General features: G+C 37.0%; 1 protein-coding gene across 1 annotated transcript; it reads right to left on the reverse strand.

Annotated features, from left to right (window-relative positions):
- Positions 1 to 32: 32 nt before the first annotated feature.
- Positions 33 to 18,187, reverse strand: LOC111339153 (importin-7). Its single transcript, XM_088735691.1, has 29 exons — positions 18,005 to 18,187; positions 17,596 to 17,677; positions 15,964 to 16,123; positions 14,908 to 15,066; positions 14,300 to 14,456; positions 13,710 to 13,796; positions 12,930 to 13,024; positions 12,545 to 12,615; positions 12,150 to 12,252; positions 11,918 to 11,963; positions 11,531 to 11,630; positions 10,929 to 11,128; positions 9,356 to 9,445; positions 8,532 to 8,697; positions 8,247 to 8,288; positions 7,579 to 7,703; positions 7,238 to 7,354; positions 7,025 to 7,091; positions 6,810 to 6,935; positions 6,446 to 6,543; positions 5,831 to 5,926; positions 5,494 to 5,580; positions 5,020 to 5,153; positions 4,547 to 4,695; positions 3,822 to 3,878; positions 3,204 to 3,274; positions 2,280 to 2,403; positions 1,664 to 1,780; positions 33 to 895 (listed from the first exon to the last, which is right to left on the reverse strand). The coding sequence occupies exons 1-29, from the start codon at positions 18,086 to 18,088 to the stop codon at positions 816 to 818; spliced, it is 3,090 nt and encodes a 1,029-aa protein (XP_088591817.1). The 5' UTR covers positions 18,089 to 18,187; the 3' UTR covers positions 33 to 815.
- Positions 18,188 to 19,348: the final 1,161 nt, after the last annotated feature.

The raw sequence follows: 19,348 nt of genomic DNA on the forward strand, positions 1-19,348 counted from the left end.
AACTGTATGCAAGGACGATCAGTCCGGCAACCTCTCATTTGATTTGCTCTTTTATTAAAATAGCTTCGCTGTCTGAATTTTTAAGTCACTGATTTGAACAAAGTCAGTTTCATTCTTGGTGACAAACCCGTAACGAAACGGCTACTATCAATAATATTTTTCGAACTGCATCTGTTGATACTAAAGAAAGTGAGCAATTGTTGCTCGTATCTCACCGAGATAACATCTTGAATAATGAGGACAGAAGTGAATTGTCTGCGCCAATGACCTTATCTAACTTTTTTTTGTTGTGCAAAACTGCGGACTTCCATCTCACGACCATTTTCCTAGAGTTTGTCAAGTCCTTTCCCCCTATGGCGCCAAGTATCGCGAGGGTATAACTGGCGTGAAACCTGCAGTGCAGGTTTGAGGTTGCACTATTTTGTCATGTGATAATAAAACTTTGCAAAGCATTATCAAAAGGTTTACCGACAACAAAAATTTGAATAAGGGTCAGCAAAATCGACCCTTCAACAAATAAAATCGATGTTAATCTTATGTACAAAAGACGAGAGAGTGCAAGAAAACAAGTACAGCAGAAACGCAAAATTGCTATGTTGCGTGATCTGCTGTATGTCACGAATTGCGCTTCGACCAAAAGAAAAATCACGCAATCACAAAGTCACTCACATGACGCCATTAGTCAGAAGTCAAAATGTTTCTTCAATCTGAAGATATAAATTATCATCGAAGTTCATTTCCTTAATTTCGTAAAAAACTTTTCATTTGCAGTCTCTTCGTGAAAGAAATAAGCAACACAAAAAAATCTTCCACGGTTACTGTCCAAAGTTGAAGGTACTCGGCACAGCCATGTTGGTGAACATGTACCCTCCTTGCTGCTCGATTCGCCTGGATTCTGTTGGATAGAATATAGTAGAGTGTCTTACCCAAGAACTAAATACAGAGACGGTGGCTCAGGTTGGAATTAAGAGTGGTGCACTGGATTTCAGGTCAAATAGTTCGCGCTGACTACAGTTCAATAAATCACTCAGCGATGATAAATTAATCGACGGATCATTAATCAGCGAAATCATTAGACCAAACAGTTCACGACAACAACTGACCGACAAACAAAACAATTATGTTACTATATGAAAATTTAAAACGACTTGCAGACCTTAAATAGCCCGCAAACTTTACGTTGCGCTACAGACGGCGTTTCTCCACCCGCGAAAAGATTGGAGACGAGTAGCGAAGAGGTTTTTGGGGGACACTGACCCCTTCCCGACCTCTCGCGGGCTCACGTTGCTTAAGGCCTCAAACCTACCCGCGGGCAAATAAACGCTCGTCCCGAAGACGCTTGTAATGAGGGCCTGCCCGCGAGCTCATCTTCAAAATGAATTGATGACTGACGGGTGATGAACTAACTGACAGATCAGCTGACTGGCTGAATAACTTACCGAACGACAGACCGATTGACCGACTGACTGACCCACTGACTGAACATCTAATTGGCTGGCTTACAGACTGACGAATGACCGCCAAACTGACTTAAAGATGATTGACCCAAAAGTTACGTAAGACTGACACAAGTTAACAGCTAAATTTCAGCTTTTCATCTTTTCTTATTGTTCTCTACTGTTTCACTCTGTTTTGCTGGTCGTGGAGTTGGCACAGTTCTCACCTAGTGAAGCTCTCTTCTGTTCAGCCAGCACAAGCACTTCCTGTAATGAATTGCCCTGTTCTTCTGTTAACACGCTTGTCAAAGCGGAATACCATTCTGGGTCATTTGTCTGAAGGGCTAGAAAACGAAAAAAAATCACTTTAAACCACACAAAGCATTTCCTTTCAATTGGAGAAGACCTTAATGGAGAAGCTAAAAGAAAAAACAGGTTTCACTAAAATAAAAGAAAAAGATCACGGAGAGAGACGATTGACATGAGCCGCGGAGAAGGAAGGCACCGGAATTATTATTCTCCAAAAAGTGCATTCGAGAACAGTAGTATTGCGGTAAAACTAAGTTCTGAAAAAAGAAATAAAGAAGCCATCCTATGAGGGCTTACAAACGCTTAACCATCCTAAAATAAAATCTTACGAGCTGACTTAATTAATCATTCCTTCGAAAGCTTTCCATCCTCCTGACCGCCGGTATTATTGTATTCCAATGAAGTGATAAACGAAACACTTCTTAAACCTTCTATTACGTTCGGCGACGCGAAAGAAACCCAAGAAAAAGTACATGACGCCAACCCTGTGCTGTCGTGCTTATCATTTAAACATGGAACTGCATTTTCAATTACCTTGGAGTGAATTCGTAAAGGCAATGTATTCATCGGTTTCTTCGTTATCCACAGAAGTGGTAAAATTTTCCAGAGCTGTCTCTTCATCCTCCACATCTTCTTCATCATCTAAATGGTCGGCGGCCTGCGGGAAGACAAAATACGATTTCAAGAGCTTAGCACACTGGGTTCCTAAGATAATAGATGGTTCTCTCTGTTAAAGTTGTTTTAATTCAACAAGGGGTTGTTCACATTAATTTACAAATTACTTTTGGGTGAATGGTTCGTAAAGTCTCACACTCCTAAAAGTCAACATGGCCTTGTAAAGGACTTTTTCAAAGCTAAAGACCAAAATTTAGTTTGGTTAGATAATAAAGTTTTCTGGTCATTAAAGTTCTGCGCTTCACTCGCGAAGGTCGGAAATTAAACACTTCGAAAGATGGATAGCAAGCATGCGAAGGCGAAAAAAAAAGCCAAATGACTCTCCTTTTTATTATATTTCCTTCTTATTATATGCATGCATTAACAATTATGGCAGATTTGACGAAATTTCGTCAAAATCGTCAAATCCGCCTCACTGATTTCGCTTTGACGAATTTCATTAAAATTCGTGAAAATCGTCAATTCCGCTAAGCTGTAGCCAAACTGAAAAGGCCTAGACAGCGCATTCTTTTCAAACGACCAACCTAAAGCACTAATATTTCGGAACACTGTGATGGTGTACTTGTTTATAGTTTAAAGGAACATACATCAGATGTACGCAATGTTGTCCTATTCATGCAGGCGATAACCGGTAGAATGTACAGCTTGCAGTATCTCCTGTAGCCGCATAATATCACTTGGAAATCTTGAAAATTCAGCTGTGGTTAAAGGATTGCTGTACTGGTCTAAAAATTTATTCCACCTGTCGTTTGTATAAGAAGGGAGAAGAGTGTATATGTATACCTTTTTCGCCAGATTTTCAATATACTGAACGTCATCTTCGTTAATTTCATCCTCATCACTGGCTAGTTCATCTGAGGAAAAGGACGGAACAAAAATGTGTCAAAACTCCCACTAATGGAGCAAATATAGTCGTCTGTACTACAATGTTACAAGTTTGTGTGCCTTGATTTCTCCGGCATACAAAATCAATTGCTGAAAAACGCAAATATTGAAGAACTGAAGACTTCAGTTAAAACAGACAGGTTCAACACTGACAGGGTTTGGGGGATACTGTCTTGAGATTACATTTGATTTTCAAAGCCAGCATTTTAAAACTAAAAGGCCAAAAGACTTAAAAAAGGAGCATTTAGATCTAGTGTGCGTAAGAGCAGAGTACGAAGTGCGTAAAATATCAAAAATTCCACCTAAGGGGAGAAAAACTTAGCGGTCCCTAACAAATGGCAGTCTGAATTTGAGAGAGAAAAATTAAATTGAGGCAAAGTAATGAATTAAAAGTGGGACCTTAACACTTAAAGTCCAGAATCTTAAAAAATTAAGCCACGACGCCTGCGCTGTCAATGAGCGAAATGAGATAAAGAACAAGACAAAAAGGAAAATGGCGTCACTACCGAGGCTCACCTTCATCAGATTCCCCTTCATGGTCATCTTCATTCTCACCGTCGCCTTCACCTCGATCTAAAACAATCAAATAAAAAATGAAAAAAAGTTCATTAGTTTAAGAATGATTGGTATAACGAAGAAAACAAATGAATAAAGGTGGTAAGTTTCTGGAGAAACTATGGCGCTGTATTGGTGGGGAGTGATTACAAGATAATTTGGTTTTAGCAGCTGAGTTGATAATTCGGATACAATGAAATATATGAAGTTCATATATTTTGAACTGCGGTATTAGATACGTATGATGCACGATCCTCGCAGACCTTTTCAGGTCTGATTTTCGCTATTGCTTAAATAGCGCTATCTACTGCGAGGATCGTGCATCATTCATATGAGTTGATAATGTAAACTGGCTACTGCAAAATATTCCTACTGCAAACGTTTCAAGCCTTTGCCATGCGTCAAGGTGAATGACGAAGGGCTAACGCTCGAGACGTCAGCTTTAGAAATTCTCTTCGGTGGTCAACTGACATTACAAGCACGGTTGATAAAACCAAATTGATTTAAAGAAGAAACCGGCCGCAATAGCAGGCTTTGATCGCTGTTCAAGTTCTGAATAAAGGTACCTTAAGGGGTTACCTTTGGAAAAAATTGTGTTCTTAACAACCAAACAACGGTTGTTAAGGACACCAGCGATAAATATCTACATAAAAGTCAACACTTTACTAAGTGGAAATGGCCCATACTTTCATACGCTCTTTTGAGTCCTTGGAATAATACTAGCAAGGCCGGGAGAATCTGGGGCGAGCACTGAAGGAGAGCCTGTGGTCTCATCGGTTTTGGAAGATCCATGAGTGCACAGAAACCCAACACGAACATCTTGCGATCATGAATACTGCAACAAAAAAATAGTAAGCAGAGTTCACTATTAACAGCTGGGCAAATCAAGGACATAAATCTTCACTATTCCTTAGTCTAAGATCTAATGAATTTTCATAATTATAATGTTAGCGACGACTGATCCCCCCCCCCCCCTCAGCTCCACCCTGAAAACCATGTGATCCCCAAGTGCTAGCTCGTGATTGTGATCGAAATGACTAAAAAAGAAATCCAAATCAAAACTAACGAAGTCATCTTGAAAAATAGCGCCATATAACAAGTTCTAAATTTTCTGAAAATGTTTACAGTACCAAAATCAAAATATGTTATCTCCGCTTACCCGAAAAAACAGTCGTAATCACTAACCCAATGACTAAAAAACTGCGCCGTCACAGTTTCGTTAGTGTTTGGAAACTGGAGTTTGTCCAGAATACTTAACAGGAGAGGGGCATTGTATATTAGCCCTGCAATAGCCTGGAATCACAAAACACATGCATTCAGTAAGATCTGAAAATTTGAAATGAAGCTATGGCTAATTAAGTGGAAGGCCAGCAAAAATACAAAGAAGCCGGCATGGTTACATCGAATTTGTCACAACGTGCTTCACTTTTTTTATAGGTTTTCTCTTCCTTAATTCTCTAACTTTGCAAAAAACTCAACCGCAAAGACTTTGAGAGACTTGGAACGTAAATTCAACTCTTTGATGGATCGATACCAAAAATATTCCACTGAGATGCAAAAAAAAGCTAAATGCCTCAAGTCTCGGAGAAATAAACAACTAGAAAAAGTTTGCTGTTGTTCTGACCGTCCTTACCACTTGTAAGCACATAGTTCTTAATTCACTCTCCTTCACCTCCCTCGTCAATCTCTCCAGTGCTGCTTCAATGTAATATGGAAGCCACTAAAAGAACAAGGAAATCTGTTCAAATGAAATTTACCGCTTATCATATAATTGTCTTTAGAGCATTAGCTCTAGCTAGAGAAAAAAAAATTACAGCTTGCTACAAAAACACTTAAGTTGTCGAACTGGAGACTTTCGTTGCAAATTCAGTTGCCAAAATATTCCCCTACTCGCCATGGCGACCAAATCGATCATAGGGGCGAGCGCTGGATAATTATAATTTTATTTCATAACCATTCAGTAACTATACCTGGTCCATCAGTCCATGGCATTGAAGTATTGTCACTTCCAACAGCTTTGCTGCATTGCACTGCTGATCTTCTGTTGCTGACGAATCTGTTAACATCTGATGATGAATGAAAAGTATCCTGAGAGTTCAAAGCCAGTAAACTTTACAGGCCTTTTCATTGATCATTTATTGTACATGTAGAGGTAACATTTCGAATTCAATAAGGACGATATTGTGGAAAATCTCTTTGGTTTTTTAAATGTCAAATTTCAATTTTCCTCGTCCTTTCCCTCCTTTGTGATATTCTTGTATTCACGCGTTGCGTACGTGATTTAACAGATTAACCAATCACGTCAAAGAACACTAACCTTGACATTGGAAACTGACGTGGACATTTCGCGCGTATCTTGGTTGTTTTTTTTCGGAGTTAGCGTAGTTGTTATTTTTGATTTTTCGTTCACGCCAGTTTGTTATCCCTCAGCTTGGAATTTTAAGAAGTTTTTGGACTTTTTTTACTTAAGCCTAATGTTGTTGTTATTTTAACAAGTTAACACATGTTTCATACGGAGTTTGGACTCTCGCCTCCTCCGTTATTGGATTTTTTACAAATATCATCGATATGTTCATACAGCATACCTTTTTACACATGTTATAGATTATCTCAAGGTTCTTTGGATTTGCTAAAAAGGCAGGTGTGTCCACTGTGATGTAGTTGTGTAAACATGGCATCATTTCTGGGAATGGCAGAAATTTATACAGTAAGAGCTTGATGAGTAAGTAAATGATACATTTAGATGAGCAAAAAGGCCTGCAGATGAATTTCTGCAAGGTAAAAACCTCAAATAGCATGTAATTCTTCAAAGAACACTGTGTAAAGTTCCCTTAAAATGTACTCCAAGGTGGAAATTACGGATACATGTACCTTAGGCAATCCTTTCTCCACATGTCATGCACTCCCAAGTCATTGACGGATTACATTACGTAAATTATGACGCCATACCTGCAAAGTAGTCGAAGGCATCTCTCTGGAAAGCCTCGTACAGCATGTAATACACCGCCCACATGGACTGCGAGATCTCAAAACATGTACAGGTGCAGATAATGGAAAGAATGTCTTCATAAAATTCTGCACAGAAATACAGTAACAGTATTACAGAGTGAAAAAATTAAATGTACTTGGCCAGAAAAAATATCTACTCCATATCTACTTCTTACCCATTACAGACAGCTCTAGAACCTTGGCTATTAAAGAAATTACAACTTGTTCCAATTGAAGTACGATCTGAAAAATGATAACATTGTGTTAAGAGAATCTACATTTCAGTCGACCAATAATGATCGTTAACAAAGGACTATTGCTCGAAAGTAGCAGCTGCCAAGGTATCTAAAACAAAAAGCACCAAATCAGCGACAATAAACTCATCTTACAGCTTTAGATCCTTCCATCACGTTTAACATTGTTTCAAGCGTGTTCAGAATTCCCATGGCAGTAACAGCTTTCTCATCACTATCTTCCCCATCTAACAGTTGAACAAAAGTGGTTGCCTGTAGAAAGAAAACATCTTCATCACAAAATATCACAATTATGGCACAGACGAAATCAACACTTAAATAGTATAATTTTCTAAGATTAAATTTCATGGCACATAGTCTAATTTGAAAGTTAAAAAAGATGTTTTACAAGCCCCCCCCTCGCCCCCCCCCCAAAAAAAAAATATCAAAGAGGGAAAACTTTTTTCATCAACTTACTACATCACATCTTATCTTACCAGATCTCTAGCAATATCTATTGCAATGCTTGCAACTTGTTCCTGGTGTCCATACGTTGAGATAAGTTTCTGCATCACCCCAGTCAAATCGTCATTCTCCGTTTCCCGTATAACTTTCAGCAGCTCTAGAGAAAGAACCAAAATTTTATTACACAGAAGGTTGCATAGTTAACCAGAGGGGTCAAAATTAAATGAACACATCACATGAAAGCCCTTGTGACAAAACATTCATAAACAGTTCTTCAAATTATCTTTAATTTTAATAGGGTCAAGGCCAATAAACCAAAATCTCCCAGTGCTTATACGGCACGACGCAGCTTATGGTAAGTGTACTCTACCAATGTAGGATGATAGCCTTCATTGGTTATCTGGACACCATTACCAAGCAAGAAACTCAAAGAACTATACATTGCCAAAGCATAGAACTGAAAGATTACATAGTAGGTTTTCTTTCCAAGTACAATTTTTCCAAAAAAATCAGTAGTATATTACACTTTACACACAGTAATTTAATTCTAATTTAACATATTTATAAATTTTAGTTTTAAAATTGCTTGATGCACAAAATTGTAATTCATGAATATGTGAGAACATTGACATTGAACACTATCTATTTGTTTATTTTATTCGTGAAATTGCGCTGAAAATTAGATAAAAAGAATACTCACGTAGGATGATTGGACGCACATGTGGCTCAATATATTTTTTTGCTGCAAAATAAAAATGAAAAATCTTCAAACCTGTGTTATTATATTGCTGTTGTTCTGTAGCTACTGGTAGAGCATTTGACTGATGGAAGGTAATGGATTAAAAATTATTGACTACTACTCTTCTTGCTCTGCTCCATTGACAAAGTAAAAGGTTCTTAAACTTCCCTTTTAATGGTGCTTTCCTGTTGCATAATGATATTGCAAATTCTGTTACTTTCTGGCATAATTGACCAAACTACTCACATCCTTCCTGTTTCTCTATGAGAAACTGTAAAGCAATGGCTGCCTCCACAATGACAGGGGCATCAGTGTCTTCAGTTAAACAAATACGGGCAGAATTTACAGCTGTGGCAAGGTTTCTTTCATCTTTGAAGGTTATGTCGCCAAAACTGTGCAAGACCCAGCATGCCTAAAGACATGTCAATACATTTGAAGTAAAATACATGCTGTTCAATAGAAGAATCAGAGGGTAAGATGCAAATAATCTCTACTTTTTCATTTTCTTCTTGGCTTTAATCTTCCCAATGTTTGCACGCTACCTTGCAAAATAATTGCAAAACATTGCTCTGCAAACTTCATCATTTTCTACTACTACCAGCAATACTGCTGCAGTTCAATTCTTTTTCAATGAAATTTTTTTTTTCTTTTCAATGAAATTTTTCAGAAAGGCAAACTTCTGCTAATAAACCTTTGCTTTTGTTTATCACCCTGAGTTTTAAGAAGACACTAACAAGAAAATGTAATCGTTTGTTTTTTTCTGGCAACAAAATGAAGCAAATAACAGGAAGAAGCAAATAACAGGAAAATTTCAGAGCAATGCTTTACAGTTTCATTAGTAGGTGGGTAAAGTTAGGGAGATCTGAGAAATGTTTTGATTTCATCATGAAAGACCAACTATTTTTTTTAACACAATGTATCATCTAACATTCAGCAACATTATGTTCTTTATTGTTTCTATCAGGAAACCAAATATTCAAATGGATAAATTTTGCTCCTTATCTGAAATAAATGAAACGTCAGTTACTTCACGGACAAACAAAATAATCAATGAAATAAACTGTTTGTACCCTGGCTCGGAGGTATCCTAATGAATTTTTAAACTCAGGATATACATGCTGCACTAACATATTTTCCAGCTGTACTTTGTACATTTTTCTCTGTAAGAAGAGGACATAACAAAATGAAATAAAAAAAAAAAAAAAAAACACTTGAAAAAAAAACATGATGATAACTGATTCAAAAGAATGTTAATCATAAGGATTCCTACCTTTCTTTACTATGTACCTAATAACTAAGTGGGGGGGTACCTAATAACTAAGTGGGGGGTACCTAATAACTAAGTGGGGGGTACCTAATAAGGAAGTGGGGGGTACCTAATAACAAAGTGGGGGGATACCTAATAACTAAGTGGGGGGTACCTAATAACTATTAGTGGGGGGTACCTAATAACTAAGTGGGGGGTACCTAATAACTAAGTGGAGGGTACCTAATAACTAAGTAGGGGGTACCTAATAACTATTAGTGGGGGGTACCTAATAACTAAGTGGGGGGTACCTAATAACTAAGTGGAGGGTACCTAATAACTAAGTGGGGGGTACCTAATAACTAAGTGGGGGGTACCTAATAACAAAGTGGGGGGTACCTAATAACTAAGTGGGGGGATACCTAATAACTAAGTGGGGGGTACCTAATAACTAAGTGGGGGTACCTAATAACTATTAGTGGGGGGTACCTAATAACTAAGTGGGGGGGGGGGTGACTGAACCAGAATATATTTGGCTCAAGGTCATGACATATGACAAATGGATTGAATGCCAAATGTTTTCATGTCCAGCCCAACAAAACTCCGTCAATAAGCACTTCATTATATTATTCACAGTGTTGAACATGTTGAAACTTTTGCCTCAATCTAAAAAGGATGTACAACTACTGAAAAATTCTTCAATTACAAACTTTTTTTTTATTTTTTTAGGTCAGAAAAAGAAACTCAGAATACATAGAGAAGTCCAAATCATTTTCTCATTTCTTATATTTTATGTTGAATCCACAATTTCAATCCATGCTCACAGAAAATGAAAAAGAGCCGCGCCAGTTCAGAGTGGCACAACTTTTTCCAGACCAGCTCACATCAACCACACATCAGTTTTCACTATGGTTTTCTAGGGGATCACTAAAAAATTTGGGGTAGGAAATGCGCTTGCTTGTGTTTAACTTATTTATTGCACTCTGACCAGGTGCTGTAACACAAAATCCAGAGTAATCTTGACCACCAATCACAAATAGGAGCATATAATGAAGAGCCAAGGAGTTTTAAAAGTAAAAATATAGAGCTAGACTCTGATTGATTGATTGATAGTGTGCTTCAAGTTTTCCACGCTAATTGAACACTTAATAAAGCAAAACCACAGTAATCCTAGATTACCTTTCATACTAAATTGGAGTTGATTGCTCTGTTATTAGGAACAAGCACTAATAATTCATTCCTGAGCCCCTGATCTCTGAATTCCTTGACACAGTTTTGCTTCATCACAGCACCCACCCATACCAGTACTCACAACAACACTAGTCATGCACTCACTGACAGAAAGACAGTAGTGCAGTAAAAAGACAATTCTAAACTTAAAGTGAAAGGCAAGAAACCTTTAATAACACATCAGCTAATGTGCCAATCATATGAAGAGCTCCATCCTTCTGTCTAGGGTCCCTCTGTTCTGCAGGGAGGTTAAGGACATGTACACAGAATACCATGGTGGGGTCAAGAACTTGCTTTCTTTTTGAAACAGCTGTGTGAAGAAGGGTGGCTGCCGCAGTGACAGGGGAGACAAAATCTTCAAAGATATCTGTCAATGAGAGCCAAAGTTAAAGTTCTTTTTAAATTAGAAGTATAGTGGACTACTTCAGACAGAATGTAATTTCAAAGTTGTATTGAACAAATTCGTGAATTTCACACTTAACTTTTTACTGAGTTTTCAGACATGTACATGCTTTTACTAGACATCAATGACTGAATTGTGCAAGATGCTTCCAAACTGTCAGTTTTAACAATAAATCCATTACCATTTTGCACAACCCTTTCTGTTAAAAACACTGGATTACGAAATTTGTTTTCCACAAACCAGTTTTCAGCTAGATTCAGCAAAGCAGATTAAACATATTTCCTTAGAAATTCCTTAATGTTAACATGCATAAGCCTGTTTAGCAGTTTTCAAGTTAGGACATTGGTACATTAGTCCCCTTCTCACCATATTTAACTCTAATAAACTCATATGGATCTTCTTGCCAGAGTTCATCATCTTCATTGGTGTAACACATCAAGGGAAATACAACTTCTTGGATTATTGCCTATAAATATAACATTATAATATTTTTGACTTGTAACCGACAATAGAATGGCATTCCCTTTAGGGAATCTACCATCATTCCAAGCTCTTCACATAATACTTATCTATCAAAAGTCTGTGCAATCCACAGATTGCCAATCATTACTGTTTATACCAGTTACGCAACTTGAAGTCTGTAACTAGTATGTATTTACATTATAATATTTTATAGCCGCCTTGGTGATACCTGCTTGTTACCTTTGTTTGAATGTTGCAAATCTTTTTTTGTCAATATGATTTCTTTTTTACCTGGATATGAGGCCTCATTATTTTCCAGTGGAGTGCATTTGAAACCCTGGAAAATAAACAAGTACATTTTGAGACCAAAATTAGTTATAGCACTTCCAAAAATGCTTTAAGTGCCATTATGTACAGCAGGTGAATACCACAACTCATCACTACCAAACAAACCGAATTCACTAAGCTGAGACCAGCCTCAATGTAATCCACACAATGTTACAATAATTTAAAATGCACTCACCCATTTTTCAAGTAGTTTATGGTTTGCTGAAGTACTCTTGGAGCCACAAACACTTTTCTTCTGTACTGATCCAGTACTTTAAGAAGAATCTGTGTCACACTTCCTGCAGAAAAAGACAAGCTCTTGGTTAAATAAATGCATCGTGTTGAAACTCAGCCTAAAGTTGACCAATCTAAAGCACAGCATTAACTGCCCCTAGGAAAGGTCTTTGACAAGTTTATGGAGGAAGCAAATTTGTAGGTACTGGAAGGGTTTAAAGAATTAAAAAATGCTGGGAAACCTGGATGAAAAAGAACTATACACAGAAAGTAAGCCCAATAATAAAATCTTCATTAACTAACCTTTCAATGTTTTTACTGAAGAGCAAACTATAGTAAGTCTCTTCACATACTTACCTGCAAAATTTTTACAGTAGTACTCAGAAAACTCCTCATATTCTTTTGTTATTGATCCTGGAGTACCATATCTGAAAACCGAAAAGGACTAATCATTTCATGGCATACGGATGGCAGCTAGCTTCATATTTGTTGGCCACCCCATACAATACATTGGCAAAAAAGAACGTTATTCCCCTTCAAACTCCTTTTTAAAATAACACTTTGCTTAAATCAAAATTTGACCTTGACCCAAAATGTTGATATAAGGGTAAAATGGGAAAACCAAAAAAAAAAAAAAAATTAAATTGGGTACCACAAATTAAAATAATTTTTTATAATGCTTTCTACTTTGCGGTTCAAAACTATGTAAATGATGTAATACTGTATTTAACACCAGGTTTACCTCTCAAACAACCGGCACAATACGTGCAGAGCCCATTTCTTAGCTTTCCACCAGGGTAGTCGGGCTAACTCTTCTTCGTCACCTTCCAAAGCAACCTAAATGCAAAAAAAAAGTAAAAAGCACACAAATACAGGTAAGAGAGCACGCATTAAGGATTTGCTACATGTTTTGGCATTTGAACCTTGCCTCCATGTTTCAATTCTTACTAACTAAATACATACAGTAGCTTGGTGGGATGGTGTTTTATTTGTAATTATTAATCTATCAATTATTTTTTAGTTGCTACCTACATGCATGCTTATATTAAGCTCTTTGCACAAAATTCCTTTCAAAAAGTTCTTTCCTCACCCAGGAGTACAAATGGGTGTCATTGAGCTTACAGGGAAGCCTCGAGAAATGTTGGGTGGGGAGGGGGGGGGGTGCTGACCTAACCATGGAGTGGGATTCCATCCATGAAGGGGTCTTAATACTCTGAGTTCCTTCATGCTACAGAAACTGGAACATGACCCCCCAAGTGGGCTGCTTGGCTTGAGTACAGAGTAGTTATCTTTCGCCTATATATCAGGGCTCAACACTAACAGTAGCCAACTAGCCACAGACTAGTAGAAATTCAGTTTTGGCCAGTGGTTTTCTATTTCCACTTGCCAGTTAGGCTAGTAAACAAACTGAAATTGTTGTAACATCTAAGTTGTCACTTGGCTAGTAAGTTGAAAAGTTAGTGTCGAGCCCTGACATATACACAAGTAAGAGCAATGAGATCCAGTGTAAAAAGATTCTTACCGGAGGTACATCTCTGTTCACCACAGTTTGGAAAACTTGCATCCAATTCCCAAAATCTGTTGTAATTAGTTCAAGGGGAAGGACATACTAGCAAGAAAAAATAATTTAATGAATGAAAGATCCTTACTTATTTCATGAATGTGTGTTGCATTAATTTCTGTGGCTGGAAAGGACACTGTCACATCACTTATAAGGAAAGCAGAAAGCTTGGGGAAGAAAAGTTTCAAGATCAAATCTCAAATTCAAGACCATGCATTTTGCTGAAGCATAAGTACTGTTTTTTGTTTTGATACATAAAGGAAAAGTTCACAGCCACACTTGTTTCATCATATGATGAAAGAAAACATTGGACCACATTTCTCCTTTGTTTAACCAAAATGGAGGAACAGTCAGACATGTGTCCTCTCAAGAAAGGGGACCTACACGTATTTGGAGACCTTGGTGTAAAGCATATCTTTGAGGGTTTCAGACTGATTAACTGTTACATACCATCTTATTCAAGTTCATTGCTAAAAATGCATGTCACAATCTCCCAACAACTCTCCGTGGAAAACTACTATTTTCTCTACCATCAGGTTGATGGAACTAACCTGAATAAGTGAAAAAAATATTTTGAGAATCTGTTTTTGAATTTCCACTGACAACTCTGATGAGTCTTCTATCAGAGAGGTGAATCTTGCATACAGTTGTGGCAAAAGAATTTGCATGACGTTGTGGAGAAATTTCCGTTCCTCTGGCTTCTTGAACCTACAGAAAATTGAATAGAAGACAACATGCAGTGACAGGCAGGGTGATCATTTATGGTAAGAACATTTTTTATCACTTTAAAGACAAAAATGCAAGATTTTTTTAACTTAAATTATCACTGAATTGGCAAAGCAGCATTAATTTTTTTAAACATATTGTTGTGAAAGAGGTGGCCTTTCCCATAGCCTGGTGGTTTCTTGAGGTCTCCTCACCTCACAGTAAAGGCAGTGAAGGAGTAAAAATTAACCTTTTAAATCCCTGGATCTGATTGTTAATTCTCCCCTCTAGCTGCTACACAATTTCTTGTTGATTAGTTATGAGAATCTGGTGTTGGATCAAGGATTCTCATCACCTGTTTGCTACATAATGTACTGATATTATGGAGAAAGGTTCCATGTTAATCACTTCTGGGAGTTAAATGATTACAGAAAGTTTGCATCCTTGTACTTACTCGTACTTCTTGACAATTTGATAAAGTGTAAGAAGAGCACCCATCCACGTCCCTTGGCTATTCTCTGCCAGGAATCCATTCACTTTGTTTATTACTCCAGGCCACTTTTCAGGAAAGTCATGGCGTAGAATTTGACTTACACACACAGTGAGCTGGATTCTGCAATGTAAGTGAAACTGCACGTTTTAAACACTGTAGGTCTTTACACATCACATTACAACTTACAAGTTACTGGCGGTAGCGGACATTGGTAAGAATATTTATAACCCTTCGCAGGAACACATAATTTAGAGACTTTTTAAACAAGCATTTCACAACACCAAACTGAGACAATTTGGTCATCACATTGAGTAGAAAAAATTTTTTTGATTACTATATTTGGAGCATAATTGGTGATCTGTGTTCAGCCATTATTTATTGATCAGGTTTTATGAAATGAGTGCAATACTACACGTGCTTAGACTGGTAAAAAGCCTATTTTTTTTATTGCACCAGTGGACCAATAGAAAACTTAAACATTTAAATTCTTTTATAAAAGCAGTATATCACCCTTTCTATTGGTTTACCAGTGCAATAACTCACTTGGAATGTAGAGAGCACACCTGAAAAGTTTGTAAATCACTAGACTTAAGCTTGTGATTTACAAACTTCTCCAAACATCCCAGAAGGGCCATTAGGCTACTAAACTAATAAAAAGTAAAGTCTGTTGCTCAGGTAATATTGTTATTGTATGTATATAGTACTTTTTGTCATGAGTAAAGTGAGATTCACATTTGCTTATGAGTACTCTTCCTGCTTGGTGGCTTCCATCCATAAAAAATTGCCTTGGTTTGCTTGATTATCTTGGTAGTAAAATTGAAAAATCATGCAATTTTTTTTGTTGAAAAGACAACCCATGTTATCAATGTTGAATGTTTTTTCATTTTCATATTTGATATTTCATTATTACATAATCTTCTCCCTGGTTATCATAATTAGAGACCTTGAACAGGATCACACTTAGGACCCTGTCTCAAGTTTTACACAGAGACACCTTTAACTGTAAAGAATTCTTACCTTATCAATTCAGGAGCATGAATCACTGCTTCCACAATATTTTCTCTGATGGTAACCTTGTCATGCTCAACAATAACAAACGCAGCACTACCATCAGCCAGTTCTGAGGGATCTCTGTCTTTCCAGTACTGGACAATCATATTCTTGAGGTAAATTACACCTTTAAAGGCAATCAATGGTAAAAGTTAAACCCTTTCGCTACCAAGATCTCATTTCCAATTCTCCTTACTGAGTTCTCTCAATTCTCCTATACACAGGGTTCGTGCAGCAATTTCAGAGTTAAATTTAAGGACTTTTTAAGGAGTATTTAAGGACTTAAATTTGACTTTCAAGGAGTCATTTTTGCTATGAAAAAAGCGTTTGTTTGCAATAATGGTGGCACATTTTTTTCCCAAGGCGCTCTTGAACCATATAACTTTCTATATTTTTTCTCTTTTATTGTTTCCAATATATTTTTTCCAATATATTTTTTCACATTCAATGCGTATTTAAGTAAAAAATTCAAGGAGTTTTTGAGGATTTTTTTTTAATTTCTTATTTCTAAGGCCTTTTCAAGTGCCCTTGAATTTGCAAAATATATTCAAGTAGTTTTCAAGGAGTTTAAGGAGTAGCACGAACCCTGTATACAATTCTTATGATGTTAGTGTGGAGAATTTGTTATTGAATCAAATGACAATCCCCTGATTGTCTTTTTATCCTTATTCCTATTACTTGTCTGCTTGATATTAAATTGATATTGTGAGGAGAAATTCCATCTTTGTCACTCATAGGAGTTACAGGGTAACTGCATAATGTTTAGCTGATCTTACAAAAACATGCTTTGTTACTACCCTGAGCCCAATCAGAACCTTTTCTTTATTCTTTAAATGTCCTATTCTAAGTCTCACAAGTGTTAAGTTAACAAACAGATTCCATGTTGACATGCATCTGTTCATTACAAGATCCAAGATAATGGCAAAAGAGAAAAACAAGAGGCTCATGAGGCCCAGGCGAGTGTTTCACTAAATTTTCTTGCCACATGTCTACTTCTGTGATCTGTTACAGTAAATTAATAATAATAATAATGATAATAATAATAATAATAATAATAATAAAGGTCTTTATTAAGAATTATTGTGCAAACAGACGTGCAACGAATAACATGAATAGAATGAATAAGGAAAAGGAAAAGGTATTAATTACTATTGAAAAGACATCTATTAAAAAAAACTGATTTAAAACGGCTTGTCTGAACTTTAGGTAAAATATAATTATGCGACCTAGTTCTCAACTGCCGTGTTCTCTGGGGAGGTAAGAGATCGCTTAAAGTCCCAGACCCTTTTTTCCAGGGTCAAAAGAATTCATACGAGTTTTCATGTGTTGTGTAGAGGTGATATTTAAATCAAAGTTTTTAATTTGAATAGTTTGCATTCTCTTGAATTATGTACGATAAAGTGAACATCACCAATCCCACTAAATTTCGACCCACACATATAAAAGTTACTGTGGTGATTTATTGAGAAATGATTTCTTTTTCGATATTTAGTGATCAACCTTTCATGAAACAGACAGTTCAAAGCCAAAGTTAATTTTGTGACTTATGCAATGCGACAAATATGCTAAAATTAACAAGGTACGTAACTGGTTTCGCACCTGATTGTCTCACAGGAATTTGTACATCGTTGGACATAACGACTTGGAGAAGAAGCGAGAGGAACCCTGGATGCTTGTGAATCTACGAGGAAGGAAACCAAAAAATGTAATTATAACTTATCGAACTTTAATCTTAAAAGCGTGATAAAGTCATGACCAAAATAAAAATAAGTCGAATAAAATTCATTTTAAAGTTTTTTTGCATTGAATTAAACTTCTAAATTCCAAACTTTTACCCTAGTTTGAAATTTTAAAATTAAGGGTTTGCTTAAATATAAGTTTAGTTCCGAAACTGTAGACTAACAACAAAGAACTGATGGTTAGATCGGTTGCAAATATCCGACAATGTGCGTGTTGTCGAGATCGATGGGTCAGCTCAAGAAAAAAATTGCAGTTAATGAAACTTTACCTCATTCAACGTTTTTTCTGCTTCTTCTCTTAAGTTTGGGTCAAAAGTACTCGACAAGATGTTGGTCAAATGAGGTATATCCATCTTGAAGTACTTTTCTTCCAGCGATCTGCTGAATATTTCCCTCCTTCACTCCGGTTACATGTGCAATTTTCGTCTTCCCGCGACCCGGCAAAACTTAGCATGCGCAATAAAAGAGAGTCAGCTGATCTCAATAACTGTATGCTCAAACGTAGTTTTATCGCTCTCTGAGAGACAGAGCTGAATAACGTGTACGCATGCGCTAGGTTTTGCCGCGGAAACACAGATTTTGAGTCGTTCGCATGGTTGATTTCCTATTCTGTTACTTCGAGGCGTTGTTTTCCATGCCGCTTTTCTTTTACAGAACAACCTCCAAAAACTTGGTACACCCACTGAAAAGTTTCAAAAATTAATTTTCTCCTTAAAATCTCTGGAAATAGGAAAATGCCTTCGACGAAAACAGAGTTCCTCGGTTTTAAAAGTCAGCCCTTACTATTTTCCGCTAATTTCATTAAATTTTAGACCTAGGACACTTGAGCCCGCGTTGTTGACGGCAACCCGCTGACGTAGCATTTCATTATTCAGCTCTGTCGCTCTCCGATAAAACTATCTCTCTCTCTCTCGCTCTCCAGGAAAAGAAAGTCTAAAAAGAGTCGCTCAAGAAAACGGAACGAAATTGAAATCTAATGGTCCTCCTCTGTGTCACTCAATCAGTCTACCGCCGCTAAGAAGAAGAAGTGAGACGGAGGCGCAAAATGAAGGTTTGGAAACCAGGATTTCAGGGATTTAAATGTTGGTGGAGCTTGAAAATAGCACTCGATCCTGGATCATAGAGAAAAAAATAATCTGCAAAATATAACACCACAAAGATTTTCTATTTCAGACAACTGAAAATTCATTTGTATTGGAATCGAATCATTTACAGTTAAGTCCTCTCTGTAAAACTCCAAAATTACAAAATATTTAAAATATTAGGTTTCTCTCCTTGTTAACAGAAGTAAAAAACATCTGTTTGCGGCGGGCATCCCACGGTGACCCATAGGACTAACGGGCCCACGGTAGGATTTTCTGTTGCGAGTAATCAGCTTGTGATGAAGCGCAAAAAGCGAGGCAAGCAGGAGAAAAACAAAAAAAAAACAAAAAAAACAAACAAAAAAAACAAAGAGGGCCGGAATCTGTGGGGAAGGGAGGAGAGGGGAGGTAGAACTCCTCATAGAACACCTCGCCAGTCTTAAAAAAATAAACTCTGTTAATAAACAATTGACATTTCCTGTGCCTGAATTTTGTTTTGAGAGGTTAGAGAAGATCAAAACCACATGGACT

The sequence above is a fragment of the Stylophora pistillata genome, chromosome 10 (genome assembly GCF_964205215.1).
Source record: "Stylophora pistillata chromosome 10, jaStyPist1.2, whole genome shotgun sequence".
In the NCBI taxonomy this organism is placed as follows: Eukaryota; Metazoa; Cnidaria; class Anthozoa; order Scleractinia; family Pocilloporidae; genus Stylophora; species Stylophora pistillata.